The 22,100-nt window shown below is 46.5% G+C and overlaps 1 protein-coding gene across 1 annotated transcript in view; it reads left to right on the forward strand.

The window, feature by feature from the left end:
* CREB3L1 (cAMP responsive element binding protein 3 like 1) overlaps positions 1–22,100 on the forward strand; it is a 53,884-nt gene that overhangs the window by 23,661 nt on the left and 8,123 nt on the right. Inside the window, exons 2-8 of the mRNA XM_036764443.1 lie at positions 2,619–2,847; positions 7,216–7,418; positions 18,201–18,279; positions 20,230–20,387; positions 21,010–21,159; positions 21,477–21,535; positions 21,914–21,982. Coding sequence (XP_036620338.1) covers positions 2,619–2,847; positions 7,216–7,418; positions 18,201–18,279; positions 20,230–20,387; positions 21,010–21,159; positions 21,477–21,535; positions 21,914–21,982 — 947 coding nt within the window. The remainder of the gene's footprint in view (positions 1–2,618; positions 2,848–7,215; positions 7,419–18,200; positions 18,280–20,229; positions 20,388–21,009; positions 21,160–21,476; positions 21,536–21,913; positions 21,983–22,100) is intronic.

Below are 22,100 nucleotides of genomic sequence, written 5' to 3' on the forward strand. Positions count from 1 at the left end.
GACTTGATGGTGGCTGAGGTCATGGCATTATGGTCCAGGATCTAGAAGTGACCGAGAGGTCATATAGTCCAACCCTTCATTTTACACATAATGAAACTGAGGTGCAGAGGGGTCAAGTGACTTCTCCACAGTCACACTGGCTTCAAAGTTGGAACCTCTGACCCCAATAATACCCTTTACTAGTTTGCAGGACATCAGACAAGATTTAGAGTGTAGCCTCCTCATCAGCAAAACAGGGACACCGTTACCATGCGATAAAAACATTCATTATTCGTGCCATTATCGAAAACTACCATCAGGAGTCTCTGCCTGCATGTATAAACTGCATGTATTACCCTGTCAGGAAGGAGGGAGGGGGGAAAGGAGTGATAGAATTTGGAACTCAAAACTTTTTTTAAAAAATGTTAAAATTGTTTTTACATGTAATTGGGGAAGAATAAAATATAATTTAAAAAAGAAGTCTCCTTATGCTTCTTTATGTTATTATATTAGCTTCTTTTCCTGTGTCAAACAAATGAGGCGAAGGGCAACTGGGTGGTGGAGGATCATTTGACACAGCCTTGACTTCTCATCCAGTAGATAAGACTTTCCAGGAGTAGTAATCACAGAATCTCAGAACTGGAAGACACCTCAGAGACACCCTAACCCATCCTTTTCCTCACCAAGTATATCGTCTAAGCAAACCTGACAAGCAGCTCTGCATCAGACTTTGCTTCAAGGCAGCTAGCAGAAATTAAGTTGGTGTTCACCAATTAGGGAATGACTGGTCATCTACGGTATATGAATGGGGTAGAATATGGTTGTCCTGTAAGAAATGATGACAGGGATGGTTTTAGAGAAACATGGGAAGATTTTGTATGATTTGATACAAAGTGAGGAGGTGAACAGAACCAGGAGAACATTTTATCCAATAACAGAAATATTATAAAGACAAACAACTTTGATAGACTTAAGGATTCTGATTAATGCAATGGCTAACTACAATTCCAAAGGACTTAAGATGAAACATGCTACCCAATTCCACATAGATAATGGAGACATAATTTTTTGGACAAGATCATTGGTAGAATTCGCTTTGCTTGAATATACTTGCTTGTAATGAGGTTTGTTTTTCCCAATGGAAGAGAGGGAAGTGGGAGGGAAAGGGGGAGGGGATTTCATTGAGAAAAATAAAATTGAATTAAAAAAAAAGATCACAAGTGAATGAGAACCCAAGATCTCTCAAGGCAGTAAATTCTGCTTTTGTATAACTCTAATTGTTAAAAAGTTTTTTCCTATCATTGAACCTAAGTTTGCTACCTGTTACTCATAATTCTGCCCTCTTGGGTCAAGCAGAATAACTCTTGAAATGTTCCAATGTTCCATATTCCTTCAAATAATTCAAGACAACTATCATGTCCAATTTCCTCCCAGCCTTCTCTTCTCCATGATCAACACCCCCAGTTCCTCCAGTCTTCATAAGACATGATCTCCAGGACCATTCCCATTCCCAATGTCCTTTTCTGGACATTCTCCTACTCATCAACTTTCCTAATATCTGATGCTTAGAACTAAACATAATATTCCAGGTGTGATCAGACCGACCAGGGCAGAGTAAAGTGGAGCTTTCATCCCCTTAGTCCTCAAGATGATGCATATCAATGCAACCAAAGTTTGCTACATCAGCCTTCTTGCCTGCCTCATCAAACAACTGATGGTGAATTTGAAGTCCACTAAAACCCAGAAATTTTTTCCATTTGAACTGCTGTCTAGCTATGTTTCCCTCATCCTAGACTACTGAAATTGATTCTTTGCACCCAGATGTCGGACTTTACATTTAAACTTATTCAATTTCATTTTATTCAATTCCACCCAAAGTTTTCAACTAGTTGTTATAGTTGTTCAGTCACATCTGTCTCTTCATGACATCATTCGAGGTTTTCTTTGCAAAGATACTGGAATGGTTTGCCATTTCCTTCTCTAGCTCATTTCACGGATGAAGAAACTGAGGCAAACAGGGTTAAGTGAGTTGTCCAGGGTCACACAGTTAGTCAGTGTCTGAGGCCAGATCTGAACCCATGAAGATTGGTCTTCCTGACTCCAGGCCTAGTGCTCCCGTCCACTGCAACACCTAGCTGCCCTCTTACCTATTGAAATCTCTTTGGATCTTGACTCTACCCTCCAATGTATTATTTACTCCTAGCCTTGTATCGTCTGGAAATTTGATAACCATTCCATCTATGCCTGTATCCAAGTTATTAATAGAAAAGTTAATTAGCACACGGCCATACTAAGATTCTGGTCTAGGCACTGTATTACAACGGAAGTCTTTGCTTCCTCCACAAATTTTCCATTGAGACTTGTCTGTTTCTTTCCTTTCTCCCTATCACTCCTGAATTTGTATCATATTTGTCTATAGGCCTGTCATATCCCCTCTCTCCCATTAGGGTCCCTGAGGTAAGGGACTGTAAAATTCCACATTCTTTAAAAAAGGTACACATTTTTCAGCTGTGTATCCCCAAGATCCTGGTCCATAGCAGGAATTGAATTGAATCAAATCGCTGCTTTTGTTGCTTAGAGAAAACCTTCTGGTAGACAATGACCGTCTGTCTTCTTTTCCCCCTTCCTCCCTCTGCCAGCACTTCCCGGAGCACCTGGAGCACTTCTCAGAAAACATGGAAGACTTCTCCAATGACCTCTTCAGCAGCTTCTTCGATGACCCCATCCTGGCTGAGAAGAACCCACTGTTGGACATGGAGCTGGACCCACCCACCCCGGGCATCCAGGCGGAGCACAGTTATTCCCTGAGTGGTGACTCAGCCCCCCAGAGTCCCCTCATCCCAGTCAAGACAGAGGACAGCCCAAGAGGTGAGTACAGGAGAGGAGGAGAGGAGAGGTCAGGGCAGGGAAGGAGGAGGGAGCTGCCCAGCCCCCTAGAGTGAGGACTCAGAAGATGACAGATTTGAAATTCCACTCACATCCTTTAATCTCCCTAGATCTTTTCCTTACCTGTAAAATGAGAGCTAGATTAGATTAGATGGCCTCTGATGTGCCTTCCAGCTCTAAACCTATGACCCTATGATATTACTACTTGGACATGTCATGTTTATGGGCCTCAGTTTCCCCATCTGTAAAATGAGAGGGCTGAACTAGATGGGCTCTGAGGGTCCTTTGAGTCTAGTTCTGAGATCCTCCATGAAGACGTCTGTGATTCAACCCCCTCCCCAAGCTGCAGGTGGTCTCTCCCTCCTCAAACAATGAGACAATATCGTTGCAAACCTTAAGCTTGAAATGGCTATTACCTTGTATTTACTTATCTATATAGGGCAGGGAACCGTCTCATTTTTTGCTTTTGCATACCCAATGCCTCACACATAGTAGGTGATTTATTGATGTCTGTCGAATTGAGTATCCTGCACAGGTTTTTAAAAATGCCCTGCCCTGGGGCCTGGTGTAAGTTAGACAAAGCTACAACTAACTCTCCTGGCAGTTAATTAAGTGGGCATGTTCATGAGGCCTCTACTATGTGTAGGTGCTGGCACTTGCGGGCAAATTTAGTTATTGAAAAAAGGGAGGTTGGCCCAGGCAGACCCTAGAGGATCAGGGACCCTAGAGGTCACCGAGGCCAATACCTTTGTTTTATGTGACAAAACTAAGACCCATCAAGGTGAACGGACATGTTATACAGCTGGTCTAGGATGGAATTCTTTGGACCCAAGGCTCAGCGCTCTCTCCACCAGGCCACACAGATAACAGGAACTGGGCCGTTGTCGTAGAAGGGAGAGCCTGCCTTCCCTCCTTCTTCCCCTGCCCCAAATATAGTTCCCTTGGCCAATCCTGGGGCTTCCCTTCCCCGATGACTCCTCTGAACAAAAGCCTAATTGTCCTGGGGTGGCTCTGGGAGGGAAAAGTTTCCCCAACCCCACACGTTGGTAACTAGGGCAGAGCCTTACCTGCCCCACCCTAGCTATGGCTTTGGGTGGCAGGAAAGGGCAGGAAAGCCTATTGGTTTTCCATGATGCTCAGAGGTTTTTCAATTCAGTGGGACCCGCTGTGTGACTTCCGCCCATCTCTGAGCGCTCCCTGAGACCTCTCCCTCCGTGCCCCATGTAGGGGAGGAAGGGACCACCGTTCCCCGATCTGGGAAGCTGTGGGCGGGGACAGGGGTGTAGCCCATCCTGTGGCTTGTTCCAGCCGCTCCCCAGCACTCACCCAGCCCAGCCCAGCCCAGCCAGGCTCCGCTTACCGCTCAGCCTGCCCCACGCAGATCCTATTTTTAAAGTAATTTGTTTGTGGGCGCCTTGCAGGGGGCAGCTTCCTGGAGGCGGCCTGGACTGAGCCCTGTAATTTAGGAGAGCACACGGGTGTCCCTGGAGCTCAGGCCGTTCCACCTTCCGCCAATCCCTCCAGGAAGGGCCCAGGGTTGGGCGGAGGGGGATACAGGGCAGGGTGAGGCAAGCAAGCGGCTCTCGGCCAGCCGGGCTCATCCCTTTTCCAGGCCCCAGGGGCCCGGGACCCAAGTCACTGTTGCTTCTCCCCCTCAGACTTCTCCCCGCTGACATGCAAGTACAAAACCTCCCACTTCTAAAGGCCAAGCCGGTCCTGGAAGAGATGCCAGGCTAGATCCCTAGAGTAGCCTTCCTGAGACTCCTCACTTATATGTTATAAGAGATACTATGCTCTGAGGTTTCTAAATTCAGCGGGACCCCCTGCTTGACTCCTGACCACCAGGAAAAAGATCACAGGATCATAGACCTAGAATTCAGGGGGCCTCTAAGGCCATCGACTTTAACTCCCTCATTTCACAGACAGAACATAAACCTCCACTGGGGTTCCCCAGGGCCTGGGGGAGGAGGAGAAAGACACAGGGGTACAGAGGGAGAGACCAAGTGGAACTCAGCTCAGTCACTCAAGAGCTGTGTCACCCCAGGCAAACCGCTGGCCTCTCCTGGGCCTCAGCTTCATTATCTGTAAAGTAAGGGATTTGGACTCGGCAGCCTCTAAGTCTAATATCCTTCACAGTATAGAGTAAATATAGTATAATATATAGAAAACAGAGTGTAGTATATAGGAAATATAGTGTGTAATACAGTATGTGGTCTAAAGTCAATATAGTATGGTGTATAGTAAATATAGCATGATATATAGTCTATAGTAAATATAGCATAGTAGACAGCCTATAATAAAGTGGGAGCTGTTTTTGAGGGCGGGGCTGAACAGGGACAGAAGCAATTTTTCAGAGACATGGTTTCTATCGATTCAGACCCCACTTTCCTCCCCCTCAAATACATATTCTCTGTATATTTGAGGCTCTAACGCCGCCCTCTGCAGGGTTTTCCAAGCAGCCGCGCAGCCATTTCAATGACCCGGCTCGTGCTGAGGACCCGCTCTCTCGGGCCTGAAAGAGACCTCAGCCCGCGTAGACCAGCAGTCCTTAACCCTTTTCCGTCCCTTTGGCAGCAGTCGGGCTCCTGCTCGGAATCCTATTTTAAATGCACAAAATAAAAACCTTGGGATAACGAAGCCAGCCAATCATATTGAAATGTGGTTATCAAAGTATTAAAAGTAAGTCCGCAGACCCCCGGTTAAGAACTCCTGATGTAGTGCTTTTGTGGAGGGGAGAAACTGAGACCCAGAGTAGGGGTGTCTTGTCCAAGGCTCTATAGCTAGTCAGGATTGGAACCCAGGACTTGCGGTAGTGAATATGGTCATCTTTCCGCTGCACCGTGCAGTACATTGCTAGTCACGGGCTGAGGAGAGGGAGCTGGCCCCATCTCCATACACCTTCCACACTATATCTTATCTCCAAAAATACGTTTTGTTTATTGTCAGAAGTCAAGGGCTCCCAGCCCCACAAAAGTTATAATTTGGCCCCTAAAAGCCGGCCTTTCTGCCAGTCCATAAGAAGTCTTGTTTCCACAGCGCAGACAGACTCAGGGCCAGCAAGCATCCTGCAGAGAGCGGATGGAAATACCCTCCGTCGGGTATCAGCGGGGTCAAGCTTTGGGTCCAGACCCGCCCCCTGCGTGCAGTACTCAGGACGCCTGCCCTCGCCCTGCGTGTGTTTCCTCCCCTCTGTTCTCTAGGGCAACACGCCCCCTTCAGTAGGGAGTAAGAAGGGGGAGAGGCTCCCGATAGTCAGGAACTGCCCACACCTCCTCAATGGCCTGAGTTCTTCCAGGGGACTCCATGTGGGCTCCCCTATACCCCCGGGGTCTTTCTCACCTTCCCCTGGTCCCTAAGGAGCCCCATGAAGGCATGTAATGATCTCTAAGTCATTCCAGTTTAACACAGCCCTCCTTCCCACCGTTGGCTGGATCCCGAGGCCTGGAGTTAGAAAGCTCTGAGTTCAAATCCAGTTTCAGACACTTACCGGCTGTGTGACCCTGGGCGAGTCACTTAACCTCCGTTTGCCTCCGTTTCCCTATCTGTAAGATGGGGATAATAATAGCACCTACCTCTCAGGGTTGTTGTGCAGATCAAACAAGATGATAATTGTAAAATGCTTAGCACACAGTGCCTGGCACATAGCAAGCACTGTGGAAATGTGAGCTATCATCGTATCATTACCATCATCGTCATTCCCCACGTGTAAAAATGTGAGATTTGGATTAGATCAATTCTAAAGTCCCACCTGGCTGTAAACTATGTGGTCAATAATCTCCTTTCCCCTCTCTGTGCCTTGGTTTTCCTCCTCTGTAAAATGGGAGGGTTGGACTAGGTGACCTCTGAGAATCATAGGATCATAGACTTGGAGCTGGGCGGGGGATGGGGGGGGAATCTCTAGTCTCATCTCCTTATTTTTACAAATGAAGAAACTGAGGCCAAGGAAGACCAAGTGACTGGCCCAAAGTCACACAGATAATAAATGGAAGCTAGGATTTGGACCCAGTTCTTCTGGATGCCTCGGGGTGGGGGGGTGGGGGGCAAGAGAGAGAGATTTTAGCCACTCCTCGTGTCTGGGGTAAAGTATGCATGGTGGATTGGCCCTTGCTGTCATAAAGGTGAGATGTCTCCTGATAATAAGCATTATGTAGTAGAAAAGGCACTGAGCCTAAGTTAGAAGACCCAAAATTAAATCCTGACGTCCATTCTTGAATGGTTGTATGACCTTAGACAAGTCATTTCCCCCTTCTCTGCCTCAGTTTCTCTATCTGTAAAGGGAAGAAAGGGTCAGGCAGCACAATCTCCAAGGTGCCTTTTGGCTCTAAATCCCACCAAACCCTCTCTCCCCAGAGCTGGAGCACGGAGCATGGGCCCTGGGGCATAAGCTGTGTGCCATCATGGTGAAACAGGAACAGAACGTGGGGCCCGAGCTGCCCGGAGACCAGCTGGCAGCCCCCTCTCCGGTTGTGCTCCCAGGCCCAGTGAGCACCACCTCTGCAGACATGCCGATGTTTAACCTCGGCCCGCTCTCCCGGCTGCCCGCCCCCCATGAGGTGAGCCCCGGCTTCTGGGCATATTCCCAGGCCCCAGTGCTGGGGGAGAGAGGTATTTGTTTGAGTCTGTGTCCGTGGGTGGAGGAGGGGAGTGCCTTGAGAGGGGGCAGTGCACAGTGACCCTGCCTGGGAGGGAGGCAAGAGACTGGGTTCGAGTCCATGCTCCGATACTTGTCTAATGTTCTAAAGGTCACCTAGTATTCTGCGGTCCTGTGACAAAGCCCCACTTTACAAATGTGGAAACTGAGACTTGAAAAGTGGAGGCAGGCAGTCAGCTAAAGGTGGATCTCCTGACTCCAAGCCCAGCACTCTCTCCTCCTTGGGGGCCTCATTTTTCCTCTTCTGTGAATCGGGGGCTAGGAGTAGACAAAATTTCTAAGGTCCAGCCCAGCTCGAGTAACCTGTGGCTCTTAAGAGGAGGCTGGAATAGTGATCTCCAAGGTTTTCGTTTTCTTTTTCTTTTTTTTAAATTTTTTAGATTTTTTTTTTATTTTTAGTTTACAATCTCAGTTCCACAAGTTTTTGAGTTCCAAATTTTCTTCCCCTCCCTCTTGTCCCCCTCCCCCCGCAAGATGGCATGGAATCCAATATATGTTCCACATATACCTTCCCATTAAACTTATTTACACAATAGTCAAGTTGTAAAGAAGAATTATGACCAATGGAATGAATCATGAGAAAGAAGAAACAAAACCAAAAAAGAAGAGAAAAGAGAGAGAGAGCGCAAAAAGTTTGTCTCAATCCGCATTCAGACTCCGTAACTCTCTCTCTGGATGTAGATAGGTCTTTCCATCATGAATCCTTTGGAGCTGTCTTTGGACCTTATATTACTGAGAAGAGCCAAGTCTATCAAAGCTAGTCATCACAGAATCAGTGTCTGTGGTTGTGTACAATGTTCTCCTGGTTCTGCTCCTCTCACTCAGCATCAGATCATGTAGGTCTTTCCAGGTTATTATGAAGTCCATATCTTCCCCATTTGTTATAGCATAATAGTATTCCATCACCTTCATATACCACAACTTGTTCAGCCATTCCCCAATTGATGGGCATCCCCTTGATTTCTAATTCTTTGCTACCACAAAAAGAGCTGCTATAAATATTTTTGTACATACGGGTCCCTTTCCCCCTTGTGTGATCTCTTTGGGAAACAACCCTAGAAGTGGGATTGCTGGATCAAAAGGTATGCACATTTTTATAGCCCTTTGGGCATAGTTCCAAATAGCTCTCCAGAATGGCTGGATTCATTCACAACTCCACCAACAATGTAACAGTGTTCCAATTTTCCCACATCCTCTCCGGCATTTATCATTTTCCTGTTTTGTCATGTTAGCCAATCTGACAGGAGAGATGTGGTACCTAAGAGTTGTTTCGATTTGCATTTCTCTAATCAATAGTGACTTAGAGCATTTTTTCATATGACTATAGATACCTTTAATTTATTCCTCTGAAAACTGCCTGTTCGTATCCTTTGACCATTTCTCAATTGGGGAATGACTTGTATTCCTATAAATTTGGCTTGGTTCCCTGTATATTTTAGATATGAGGCCTTTATCAGAGACACTGGTTGTAAAGATTTTCTCCCAATTTTCTGCTTCCTTCCCAATCTTTGTTGCATTGGCTTTGTTTATACAAAAACTTTTCAATTTAACATAATCAAAATTATCTGTTTGGTAATTTGTAATGCTCTCTATCTCTTTTGGGGTCATGAATTCTTTGCTTTGCCATAAATCTGATAGGTAAACTATTCCTTGCTCTCCCAAATTGCTTATAGTATCAGCCTTTATTCCTAAATCATGAACCCATTTGACTTTATTTTGGTATATGGTGTAAGATATTGGTCTATGCCCAGTTTTTGCCATACCATTTTCCAATTTTCTCAGCAGTTTTTATGAAATAGTGAATTTTCTTAGCCCAGAAGCTGGATTCTCTGGGTTTATCAAAGAGCAGATTACTATAGTCATTGACTACTGCGTCTTGTGCACCTGACCTATTCCATTGATCCGTCACTCTGTTTCTTAGACAGTACCAAGCAGTTTTGATGACTGCTGCTTTATAGTACAGTTTAATATCTGGTATGGCTAGGCCATCTTCTCTAGTATTTCTTTTCATTAATTCCCTTGATATTCTGGACCTTTTGTTCTTCCAGATGAATTTTGTTATTATTTTATCCAGCTCTGTAAAATAATTTTTGGTAGTTCAATTGGTATGGCACTGAATAAGTAAATTAATTTGGATAAAATTGTCATTTTATTATATTAGCTCAGCCTAACCACGGACAACTGATGCTTTTCCATTTATTTAGATCTGACTTTATTTGTGTGAAAAGTGTCATACAGGCCCGGGGTTTGTCTTGGCAGGTAGACTTCCAAATATTTTATAGTGTCTACAGTAACTTTAAGTGGAATTTCTCTTTCTATCTCTTGCTGTTGGGCTTTGTTGGTACTATATAGGAAGGCCGAGGATTTATGTTGGTTTATTTTATATCCTGCAACTTTGCTAAAGTTTTTTTATTATTTCAAGTAGTTTTTTACTTGATTCCCTAGAATTCTCTAAGTAAATCATCATATCCGCAAAGAGTGATAACTTAGTTTCTTCTTTGCCTATTCTAATTCCTTCAATTTCTTTTTTTCTCTTAATGCTAAAGCTAACATTTCTAGTACCAAATTGAATAATAGGGGTGATAAGGGACTTCCTTGTTCACCCCGATCTTATTGAGAATGGATCTAGCTTATCCCCATTACATATAATGCTTGCTGATGGTTTTAGGTAGATGCTACTTATAATTTTAAGGAAGACTCCATTTATTCTTATGTTTTCTAGTGTTTTTAATAGGAATGGATGTTATATTTTGTCAAAAGGTTTTTCTTCATCTATTGAGATAATCATATGGTTTCTGCTAGTTTTGTTGTTGATATGGTCAATTATGCTGATAGTTTTCCTAATATTAAAGCAGCCTTGAATTCCTGGAATAAATCCTACCTGGTCAAAGTGCATTACTCTTGTGATAAGTTGGTGCAATCTTTTTGCTAACGTTTTATTTAAAATTTTTGCGTCAATATTCATTAGGGAAATTGGTCTATAATTTTCTTTCTCCGTTTTGACTCTTCCTGGTTTAGATATTAGTTCCAAGGTTTTCTTTATTAGTATCCCAGATTTAGAGCTGGACCTTAGAGGCCTTCTGGTATCATTCCCGAAGAGGAAGTGGGGCCCAGGGAGAAGGAATTTGCCCAGGTTTACACAGGTAGTCAATATCAGAGGTAGGATTCGAACCCACGTTCTCCGATCCCTAATTCTGGGCTCTTTCCACAGCGTCTTCTAAAAGCCTTCATGTTCTCTAGTTTTCTGATTCTTGAACCTTGGGTAAGCCCACTTCCCTTCTCTGATCCCTGGTTTTCTTCTCTGTAAAATGAAGGTGATAATTCTCTCCCATAACGTTGTTGTGAGGAAAGCACTTTGTAAACTGTAAAGCGCTTTGGAAAGGTGGGCTCTGATTATCGATGCTGGAGGAAGCAAGTTTCTCTGTGTGCTTTGGGGCAATTGGGACAAATGTGTTGGAAACTGAGAGGAAACAGTGTCTTGGAACACGTTTCTGGAAAATGCATCGGAGGCCAAGAAGGCCGGGCGGGGTAACTGAGGACATTTAGGAAGTGCTGTAAAGGTTCCGAGGCACTTAATATCCATGACCTCGTGTGAGCCTCCTGACAACCCTCTGAGATAGAAGCCGTTAGGATCTTCCTCATCGCCATTTCGCGGATGAGGAAACTGGGCTGTGGTATAGGGGGCACTGGATTTGGAGTCCAAGGAGCTGGGTTCCAATTCCAGCTCTGCCTTTACTTATGGAACCGTGGGCAAGGTACTGCCCCCACCCGGAGGGGCCTCAGTTTCCTCATCTGTGAAATAAGGGGGTTGGACTTGACAGACTCTTAAGGTCCCCTCCAGCTCAAAATTAATGACTATAGCGTGAGTGACTCACTCAGGGTCACACGCGGCTCGTGCGTGCCTGAGTCAGGATTAGAACCCAAGTCTTTCTGATGCCGAGTCCATCCACCTGGCCATGTTACTACAGTGATTTTTATCCCCATTTGAAACTGAGACTCAGAGAGGTGGCCTGAAATGACCACGGTCACACAGCAAGGCGTAGTGGCAGGATTGGAACCCCAGCCCTCCTGACTCTAGAAAGACCGGGACATGGTCTTGAGCACAGAAAGACTGGAGATCCAATCCTGCCCCCCTTGGACACTGGGGCAAGTCATTTACCTCAGCCTCGATTTTTTTCATCTGTAAAAGGGGCATAATCACAGCCCCTACCTCTCAGGACTGCTGCATGAAGCAGCTGAGACACGTTCTTTACAAACCATGAGCCCCACAGAAGGGCTCTGTTGCTCACTATCACCCCCTACCCTTGTTGCTATAGCACAGCCACTCTCCAGGGCTAAGGCCACAGCTCTCTCTTTTTCTCATCCCACTCTGCCCTACACACACACACATACACACACACACACACACACACACTCATACATACACAAACACACACATACTCACATATATACAAACACACACCACAAACATACACACACACACACACACACACACACACACACACACACACCCATTCCTAACCTGATTCTCCAAATAGGCCTTAAAAAAGCGACTTAGTAGTTAAAGCAATGGGCTTAGGGTCCAGATCTAGGTTCAAATCCCGCAAGTACTCCCAAATTCTATGACCCTGAACAAGTCGCTTAATCTTTCTGAGACTCAGTTGACAAGCATTTTTGTTTCTTTTTTTAAAAGAATATTTTTTAATTTTATTTTTCCCCCATGGCACGTAAAAACTATGTTTAACATTTTTTTAATAATCAACAACCATGTATTAAGCACTTACCAGGAGCCAGGTGGTTGCTGAGGCTCAAATAAGATGCTGAAGGTAAAGTGTTTGTTACGTTCTACAGAAATGCCAGTTATTAGAATGAGGCCTTAGGTGAGGCAGGAGGCCTGACTCACATTAACTCCATTCAACCTCCAGAACAAACCTATGAGATAAGTGATAGAAGTATTATCTCCATTGGACAGATGAGGAAACTGAGACTCAGAAAGGCAGTATGTTTTTTCCCAGGGTCACAGGGCTTGTAAGGGATCTCTTGTGGCACCCTCCCCAGTCTTGAGTCCAGTGGTCTAAAGATATCTTAAAGACCAATTGATGGCCAAAAAGCCAGAACACAGACAATCCCAAGTGTCCTAGCGCAATTTTCAGCATTGTGCCTATTACATCACATTTCCTCCACTTCTGGCTCATGCCCTCTTGGGGGAGCATCAAGGGTACTGCTTTCCTATATCCCTGAATGGTGTGTACAAAGGGAAAAGTGAAGGTTTAGCACCAGAGGTTCATCACCATTTTTTTATGATGGACCCCTTTGGCAAGCTGGTGAAGCTTACAGACCTCTTCTCAGAATATTGTTTCTATTTATTTATTTTAGTACTTTATTTTAAATAAGATTTTTTTTCAATTACCAGAATTGAATTTCCCTCCCAGCTAGGGGAAGAGAAACAAAAATATGCATAGCTAAGCAAAACAAATCCCCTTGTTGGCCACGTCCAAAAAATATATGCCTCGTTCGATGTTCTAAGTCCATCATCTCTCTGTCAGAATGGGGCAGGGGGAGCCTACTTCATACTTCATCATCTGTCCTTTGGAATCTTGGCTCATCATTGTATGGATCAGAATTTTCATAGCTTTCAAAGTTGTTTGCCTTAATGATGTTGTCGTTACAGTGTAAAAATTCTCCTGGTGCTTCTGCTTTCATTCTGCATCAGTTCATACAAATCTTCCCTGATTTCTCTGAAACCATCCCCTTCATCATTTCTTACAGCACGATAATATTCCATTATAACTATGCCCAAAGGGCTATAAAACTGTGCATACCCTTTGATCCAGCAATTCCATTGCCAGGTCTATAGCCCAAAGATATAAAAAGGGGTAGAGGGGAAAGGACCTATTTGTACAAAAATATTGATAGCAGCTCTTTTTGTGGTGGTCAAGAGTTGGAAATCAAAGGGATGCCCATCAATTGGGGGATGGCTAAATAAGCTGTGGCATATGATTGTGATGGAATACTATTGTGCTATAAGAAATGAGGAGCAGGATGACTTCAGAAAAACCTGGAAAGACTTACCTGAACTGATGTTGAGTGAGATGAGCAGAACCCAGAGAATATTGTACATAATAACAGCAACATCGTGTGATGATGAACTGTGAATGACTTAGCTATTCTCAGCAATACAATGATCCAAGACAATCCCAAAGGGCTAATGATGAAGCATCCTATCCACCTCCAGAAAGAGAACAGATATTGTTTGAATACAGACTGGAGCATGCTATTTTTCACTTTCTTTCATTCTTTGTCTTTTATTCAAGTCTTCTTATACATAATGATTAATATGGAAATGTTTTCCATGATTGCGCATGGATAATCTATATCTGACTACTTATTCTCTGGGGAAGGGAGGGGGAGGGGAGGGAGGGATAGAATTAGAAACTCAAAACTTTAAAAAAAATCCAAATGTTAAAAAAATTGTTTTAACCTATAATTGGGGGGGGGGGGAAATACATTTTAAAATTTAAAATTATATTAATTATCTTAATATACCTTTTTGCCATTCCTCAATTGATGGGAACCCCCTTAGTTTCCTGTTTTTTGCCACCACAAAAATGAGCTGCTACAAATATTTTTTTTGTCTATCAGTCCTTTTCCTCTTTCTTTAATCTCCTTGGAGTATGTAGGTCTAGTAGCGGTATCTCTGGGTCAAAGGATATGCACAGCTTAGTGTCTTTGAGGACATAGTTCCAAACTGCTATCTAGAATGGCTATACCAATTCCATTTGACCAGAAGAGCATTAATTAGCCTGTTTCTCCAAAACTTCTCCAACAGTTTTGTCAATCTGGTGGATATGAATGGAACCTTAAGAGTTGAATTAATTTGCATTTCTCTAATAATTACTGATTTGAAGCATTTTTCACATAGCTGCTGATAGTTGGATTTCTTCCTTAGAAAATTGCCTGTTTACATCCTTGGATCGCTTATCAAATATGAAATAGCTCTCATTCTTATAGATTTGAATGAGTTCTGGGAAAGGAGACCCTTATTAGCAAAACTTGCTGCAAAAAGTTCATTCTCCCAGTTACCTACTTCTTTTCTAAATCTAGCTGCATTGGTTTTGTTTGTTTTTTTAAAAAAGTTATAATTTTATTTAATCAGATTGTCCAGAATGCTTTTAATGCATAAAGTAAAATACAGAGGATTACAGAGGAAAGCAATTGTATTGAAATAGTTAGAAAACATTTTTTAAAAATCATGGACCTCAATTTAAGAACATCTTTTCTTTTTTTCTTTCATTTACTTTATTTTTATTAGTATTTTATTTTTTCCAATTACATGTAAAGACAATTTTTAGCATTTATTTTTTATAAAATTTTGAGTTCCAAATTTTCTCCCTTTCTCCTTTCCCTCTCCTCTTTTTTTATTTAGTATTTTATTTTTCCCCAGTTACCTGTAAAAATAAGTTTTAACATTCATTGTTAAAACTCTGAGAACCCCTTTTCCAAAGTCTCCTCTAGAACTAAGCATTCACCTTTGAGTTAATTTAAATTCTGGCTGGATTTAGTGACAGTGCAAAATTCATTGGCTCCATCATTGGAGGAGCTGAGTTCTAAACCCACCTCTGGCATGTACTGCCTGTATGACCTTGGGCAAATCAATTCCCTTTTTAGGCCTCAGTTTTCCGATCTGTAAAATGAGGGGGTTGGGGGTGTACTACATGGCTTCTGAGATCTCTCTAAATCTTAATCTAGAGGCCCAAAGGGGCTGTGGATAGATTTCAAGGAGTCTATAAACTTGGATGGGAAAAAACATTACATATTTATTTCAATGTAATTGGTTTCTTATGTAATCCTATGTTTTTTATTTTGTGCTTTTGAAAACATGATTCAGAGAAGGGGTCCCTAAGCTTCATCAGGCAGCTGCCCAAGGGGAATGGGCACAAAAATATTGAGAACTCCTTCTCTGGTAGAATTCAAACCCAAAACCTTTTCATCCTTTCAGCTCGCCTTGAAAGTCCAATGTATACTGTCTGTTGTACCCCACCCTGACCTGAACTCTTCGAGCAAGGGCTGGATAACCATTGCATTGTGGTGGGAATTCCCATTTGGGGACAGGGTAGGCTAGATGGTCTCTGAGTTCTCCTCCAACTCAGAAATTCTATGATTCAGTAATTCCATCTATGTTGCCTAACTGGCTACGTGACCTTGGGTAAGTCGCTTCCTAGCTATCTGTTTCCTCGTCTATAAAATGAGGCTGTTGGCCCAGACATCTAAGGCCCTCTCAGTAATTCACCTTCCCCTTCGTTGAACACCCCCAGCCCAACTCCTTGCCAGGGACCAGAGCTCTCCTTAAACCCTCCATAGAAAGCTTCATACCATGAGAAACTCATAGTATGGACCTAAAAACTTAAGGCTAATAGTGCTTTTAAAAAAGTGGACCAGAAGGCAGTGAGTGCTTAACCCAGATGGTGAAGGTGGGATTTTACCCATCCTCCCTCTGTGTTGGAGTCTAGCCTCACTCCCTGCTTTAAGGTATCATATCACATCTGAGTCTGGCCTCTTGGAGTGCAGACTTGGAGTGGGCATGCAGGAGTCTGGCCTCTTGGGGTATAGACTTGGAGTGGGTGTGCAGGGTTCTGGCCTCTTAGGGTGTAGAATTGGAGTAGGCGTGCAGGGGTCTGGCCTCTTGGGGTACAGAGGAGTCTGGCCTCTTGGGGTATAGACTCAGGGTGGGCATGCAGGAGTCTGGCCTCTTGGAGTGGGCATGCAGGTGTCTGGCCTCTTAGGGTGTAGATTTGGAGTGGGCATGCAGGAGTCTGGCCTCTTAGAGTAGGCATGCAGGGGTCTGGCCTCTTGGAGTGGGCATGCAGGAGTCTGGCCTCTTGGGGTGCAGACTCAGAGTGGGCGTTCAGCTGCCAACTAGCTGAGGTCTGGAGGTGTCTCTATTCCCTGGGGCCTACCAAGGAAGTTGCTTTAGATCTGATTAAATTCAAACCCCCTCCCCATGGTTCCACTCCCTACTGCTCATCAAACTCAGGCCAGATGGAAAGGAAGAAAGGACTCCCAGGCTGTGTTTGTGCTGGGACTGCCCCCACTTTACCCCCCACACCAATCTCCCCCTTCCAACCACCCATCCCCCCCTCTTTGGGAAGGCTTCAACTGTGATTTATACAACACCAGGTCTCTTTGTGTCCCAGGCCCCTGGAGAGCGGAGTGGGGAGAAAGGGGGAGAATAAGGGAGGGAGAAAGGCAAAGAGGGAAAGAGAAGGAGAGGAGGGAAGAGGGAGAGAGAGGAGGGGAGAGGCAGGAAGAGGAGGGGAGAGGAAAGAGGGAAAGGGGAGGAGAGCAGGAGTGAGGAGAGAGAAGGAGGAAGGGAGGAGGAGAGAGGGGAAAAGGAAGGCGAGGAAGGCAGGGGAGGAGTAAATGATGCAGGGGGAGAAGGGAGAGAGAAAAGGGGAGGTGGAGGTGGAGGCAAGAAGAAAGGATGGAGGGGAGGGAGAGAAGGAGAGGAAGGAGAGGAAAAAGGGCAAAAGAAAAGGGAAGAGGGGGGAGGGGAGAGAGAGAAAGGGGGAGGGGAAGCAGGAAAGGGGTAAAGTCCAGAAGAGGGAGGGAGAAGGGGGGGAGAATTAGAGAGACAGAGTGAGGGTGGGGCAAAAGGACCAAGGGAGAGAGAGGAAGAAAAGGGGCCAAATAAAGAGGGAGAGGAGGGGGAAAAGAAGAGGGGAGAAGGAGTAAAGGGGAGATAGGAGGAGAAAGAGGGAGAAAGGGGAGCCGGGAAGGATTGTGGAGAAGAAAGGAGAAAGGATGAGGCCAAAGGGCCGGGGAATGGGGGAGAGGAAGGGCAAGGAGAGAGGAGGAGGAAGGAAGGAAGGAAGAAGAGGAGGGAGGGGAGAGAGGAAGAGAGCTGAGGAGAGAAGAGAGCAGAATAAAGCGCTCCTCAGTGAACCATAAGCCCGAGTTTATCAGAACCATCTGTTGCAGGGGCAGGGGAGCCAGCTGCTCGCAGGATGAGGTGGAGGCTTCTAGCTCTGACTGGAGCCTCATCCAAAGGAATGGGGCTCCCTGCCTCGATCTACCTTGAGAAATGAAGGGTCAGCTGTGGGCCCCAGGCCAGGGTGTACCTGGAAGGAAGGGGACCCATCATGGGGGTCCTGCGGGTTCTTCAGTGCTCCTCGTCTCCCCCGATCCTCCCACATTCCCACCCCGCCCCCCACCGACACGTGGGCTCCTCTCCTGTTTTCCCAAAGACAAGAACAGGCAGGGTTTGTGGGACTCTGGCTGGTGGCAGGGGTGGGGCTGCAGGAATGGGAAACAGAGGCAAGGCCGGCCCTCTCTAGCCGGGTGAGTAGGGGCAAGTCACTGAACCTCTGGGAACCTCGGTCTCTTCATCTGTAGAAAACACCCCAGAATTCGTGCCAGGGTAAAGGTTAACCCTAACTTCCCAGAGTTACGTGACAAAAACAGTTTGTGGACTTGAAAGTGCCAACGGAAAGGACACTAGATCAGGATTCCCACGCTGACCCTGCTGTTCATGTCTGTGTGACCTGGCCTCTCTGGGCCTCGCTTTTCTCATCTGTAAAATGAGCACGTGGGTTAAGTGCCAAAGGCAACTTCCATCTCTAAATGTACGCACACCCCTTTAAGTTTGAAATGAGAGCGATTACTATCTTCACTGTTTCTCTCTCAGGCCCCAGGAGAGATGACGCAGACGCCTGTGATCAAGGCTGAGCCCAGGGAGGTGAATCATTTCCTTGAGGTGCCTACAGGTAAGGGGGACGGGGGCCCAGCTGGCTCAGAGAGGGCCCTGACGCCCCTCACCACCCGTCTCTCCCTACGATCCCCCAACACCCGGACAGCGGCTAGAAAAAACCATCGGCTCACCCGGGGCTCGGAAAGCCCTCCCTCCGGGCCTCAGCCACTTATCACAGTTTGGGGCACTCCTGACTCAGACCGAGTACCACCTTCTGCCCGAGACCTTCTCCAAGTCCCCCGGCAGCCAATGCCCCCTCCCCAAATTCCCTTCTCTTCATTTTGTGGCGAGGTCCCCAGGCCTGCAGTTAGGAAAGTAGTAGCTGTGTGACCCTGGGCAAGGCATGTCACCTCTGCCTGACCCAGCTTCTTCATCTGTAAAATGCAGATAGCAGCAGTGCCTACCTCCCAGGGTAGTGGTAAGCATCAAATGAAGTCATATTTGTAGAGCCCTTAGTACAGTGCCTGGCACATAGTAAATATATGTAAATGTTGGCTAGTAGTAGTGGTGGTGGTGATCATGAAGACAGTAGTGGTAGTAACAGTAGTAGTAGTAGTGGTGGTAGTAGTGGTGGTGGTGGTATCGGTGGCATAGTAATAAAGGGAAGAGCCAGGATTTGAACTGAGGTCCTCAAACTCTCCAGTCAGAACTACCAAGGCTATTTTTCTCTGAACTATTCCAAGTCCTCCCTGGCATTTGAAGTGCTCTGCACAATTCTAGGCTCTCCCACCCTCTCGTCTTCTGCTGTCCAGTCATTCTTCAGTTGTGTCTGACTCTCCATGACCCTTTTGGGGTTTTCTTGGCAGAGATCCTGGAGGGGTTTGCCATTTCCTTCTCCAGCTCATTTTACAGACGAGAAACTGAGGCAAACAGGGTGAAGTGACTTGCCCAGAGTCACACAATTAGAAAGTGTCTGAGGCTGGATTTGAACTCAGGTCTTCCCAACTCCAGGCCCAATGCTCTGTCCACAGCACCACCATGCTGCCCCCTCATCTACTTCCTTTCCCCTGTCCACTTAGATCTTTTCTACACTTTGTCTCTCTACCTGGTCTTATGGTTTAACATTGAAAGAGTCAGGTGAAAGGACAGGCCAGAGGAAGATCTTCAAAAACATCCCTCACTCAAAACAAAGTCCCTAGGAGAAGGCATTCCCAGTGGGTGTCTGGAAAGATCCCCATCCCGTCTGTGCCTTGTTCCTCGGGTGTTAGCGGCTGGGCTCTGAGCCCTGCTGGGGGTGAGGAAATGTTTGCTGAATGTTTCTGAGGTTTAGGCTGGATGGCCCTGGGTGGCCCTTCTAACTCCAGAACAATGATCCTGTGAACCTCCTCACTTCACAAATGAGGAAACTGAGGCTGGCAAAGGCTGGCTAACCTGAAGTCTCTTATTGCCTGAGGGCTTAAGAGCCCAGGATTCCCAGCAGCCCTTTGGAAAAACCGAAATCCAACTCTGTCTCTTGTTCCCTTGGGCACTTACCAGAGGCTGAGCTCCGGCCCCTACAGGTGTCGTGTCAGGGTAAAGGTTAACCATAACCTCTCAGAGTTAGGTGAGAAACAGTTTGTGGACTTGAAAGTGCCAGTGGAAAGGACGCTAGATCAGATGCTAAATGACAGAGCCAGGGTTCACATCCAGTTTTCCCTGTGTGGATTTTTGACATTGCCCTTGAATAACCACGGCTCTCGTCAAGAAGGCTCTATAATGTTATAATTGGCCGATCAACAAGCATTTACTCATTGCCCACTATGTGCCAAGAACTGTGCTAAGGGCCGAAACCATCCTTACCAAGGTCACCGAGGTAGGGAGTGCCCCAAAGCCACTGAACTGCATTCTGGGTCTTAAGACAATCAGCGTGATGTCATCTTCAAACAGCAGCTGGAAGACCCTTACATCTTCAGGGAATGACTTTTGCGTATGATGTCAGGGCTGGGAGCAGGATCGCGGTAATCTGGTTTCCCTGGCTTCTTCTCAGATGACTTGGTACGGATGCCACCAACACCCCCAAGCAGCAATGGCAGTGACAGCGATGGGTCCCAGAGTCCCCGATCTCTGCCGCCATCCAGCCCGGCCCGGCCCATGGCTCGTTCATCTGCAGCCATCTCTTCCTCTCCCCTCCTCACCGCCCCACATGTAAGGCAGTAGGGAGTGGGGAGCCCTACGGTGGGAGGAGGGGGCCCAACGGGGAGCTCAGAGTCTTCTGAGGAGGGAGGTATTTGAGTTAAGGGGAGGGAGCTCCAAGAGCCCAACTGGGATGACTGTCTCCTTCCTCTTCCCTTCCTGTGGGATCACTATGCTCCCAAAATGAAAAACTAGCTCTGGAATGAGAGGCCTTGGGTTCCAATCCCCTTCTGCCACTTACTACCTTGGGCTAATCAATTACCCTCCTGGGCCTCATTTTCCAAGTGCGTAAAAGTGAGGGATTTGGCCGGGTGGCCTCTGAGGTCCTTCTAGCTCAGATCTGGGATCCTCAGAGCTTGGGGCTGGAGGCGGTGCATGCACTGGAGGCCAGAGGGCACATCTGGGCCGTCTCTTGTGATATCTGGAGCATGGTGGAGGAAGGGGGTGAGGGAAGGGCAGGGATCTCTGATGGATAAGCTCTGGGACGTTGACGCCAACGATGCTCCCTTCCCCATCCTCCAGGATAGGGCCAATGGGTATCACTAAAACATGAACCTGGCCCTTGAATACGAACCTGGTTTGGGCTTTCTCTAAGGTCCTTCTCCTCATCCCACCCCAAATTTGTGTCCTCCAGAAGCTCCAGGGAACATCGGGGCCACTGCTCCTGACAGAGGAAGAGAAACGGACTTTGATCGCAGAGGGCTACCCCATCCCCACCAAGCTCCCCCTCACCAAAGCTGAGGAGAAAGCCTTAAAGAGGGTCAGGAGGAAAATCAAGAATAAGGTATGGGGGTGACTTCAGGCCTGGGGGTCCACCATCGGGATGGGGAGGGGTGCCCCAGGGACATTTCCAGAAGCCCAAATGTGAGGTCACAGAATCCCTGCTCTGATGCTTCCTCCCTAGGTGACCCTGGGCACCTTTCTTCCCCCGGCCTCTGTAAAATGCGTGTTGGACACAGTGGCTAAGATCCTATGAGCTCTGCCCAGCCCTTCAGGCTGAGGGCTGCCCCTAGTGGTGCCATGTGGGAGGGGGGCTGAGAAGGAGTACCTCCAGTGGCAGTACTCCCCAACCTCACCCCCTTGGGGTTCCTTTCCCACCAGATATCTGCTCAGGAGAGTCGCCGGAAGAAGAAGGAATACGTGGAGTGTCTAGAGAAGAAGTAAGGGCCTGAGTGGTTTTATTTCCTTTCTCTTTTCAACAAGGAGGGAGATGAGAATAAAGAAAATCAATTTTTGTTTATTGAAAAAATTATTGTTGGTTTTTTAAAGAAATAAGAGCCCTTTAGAAAGTGGGTCCCTCCCTGCTGTGTCCCCAGGGACAGCAGAGGGTCAGAGGTGGGATCCTGGGAGGGCTGAGAGGGGTGGAGAAAGAAGGAGCCAGGATGATAAGGGTAAGGATGGGAAGCCTGGTGGAAGGGGGGCTCCAGGGAGAGAAGAGCAGGAATGGGCAACCCCAAGGGGACAGGAGCCATGGCCCCCCTGGGGCTTTCCCCTCCCCTCCCCCAACTCTGAACTTGGTGTCCACTTGGCCCCAACAGAGTAGAGACATTCACATCGGAGAATAATGAGCTCTGGAAGAAGGTGGAAACCCTGGAAAATGCCAACAGGTAAGCAGCACCCCTACCCGGCCTTAGCCCAGACTCCACTGTGGCTCCTCAGGTTGGGCATGGCTTGGTCACAGCCTTCAATGGGGGGCACACAGCATGGCGCTGAGTTCCTTAGAAG

This window comes from Trichosurus vulpecula, chromosome 6 (assembly GCF_011100635.1).
Source record: "Trichosurus vulpecula isolate mTriVul1 chromosome 6, mTriVul1.pri, whole genome shotgun sequence".
NCBI lineage: Eukaryota > Metazoa > Chordata > Mammalia > Diprotodontia > Phalangeridae > Trichosurus > Trichosurus vulpecula.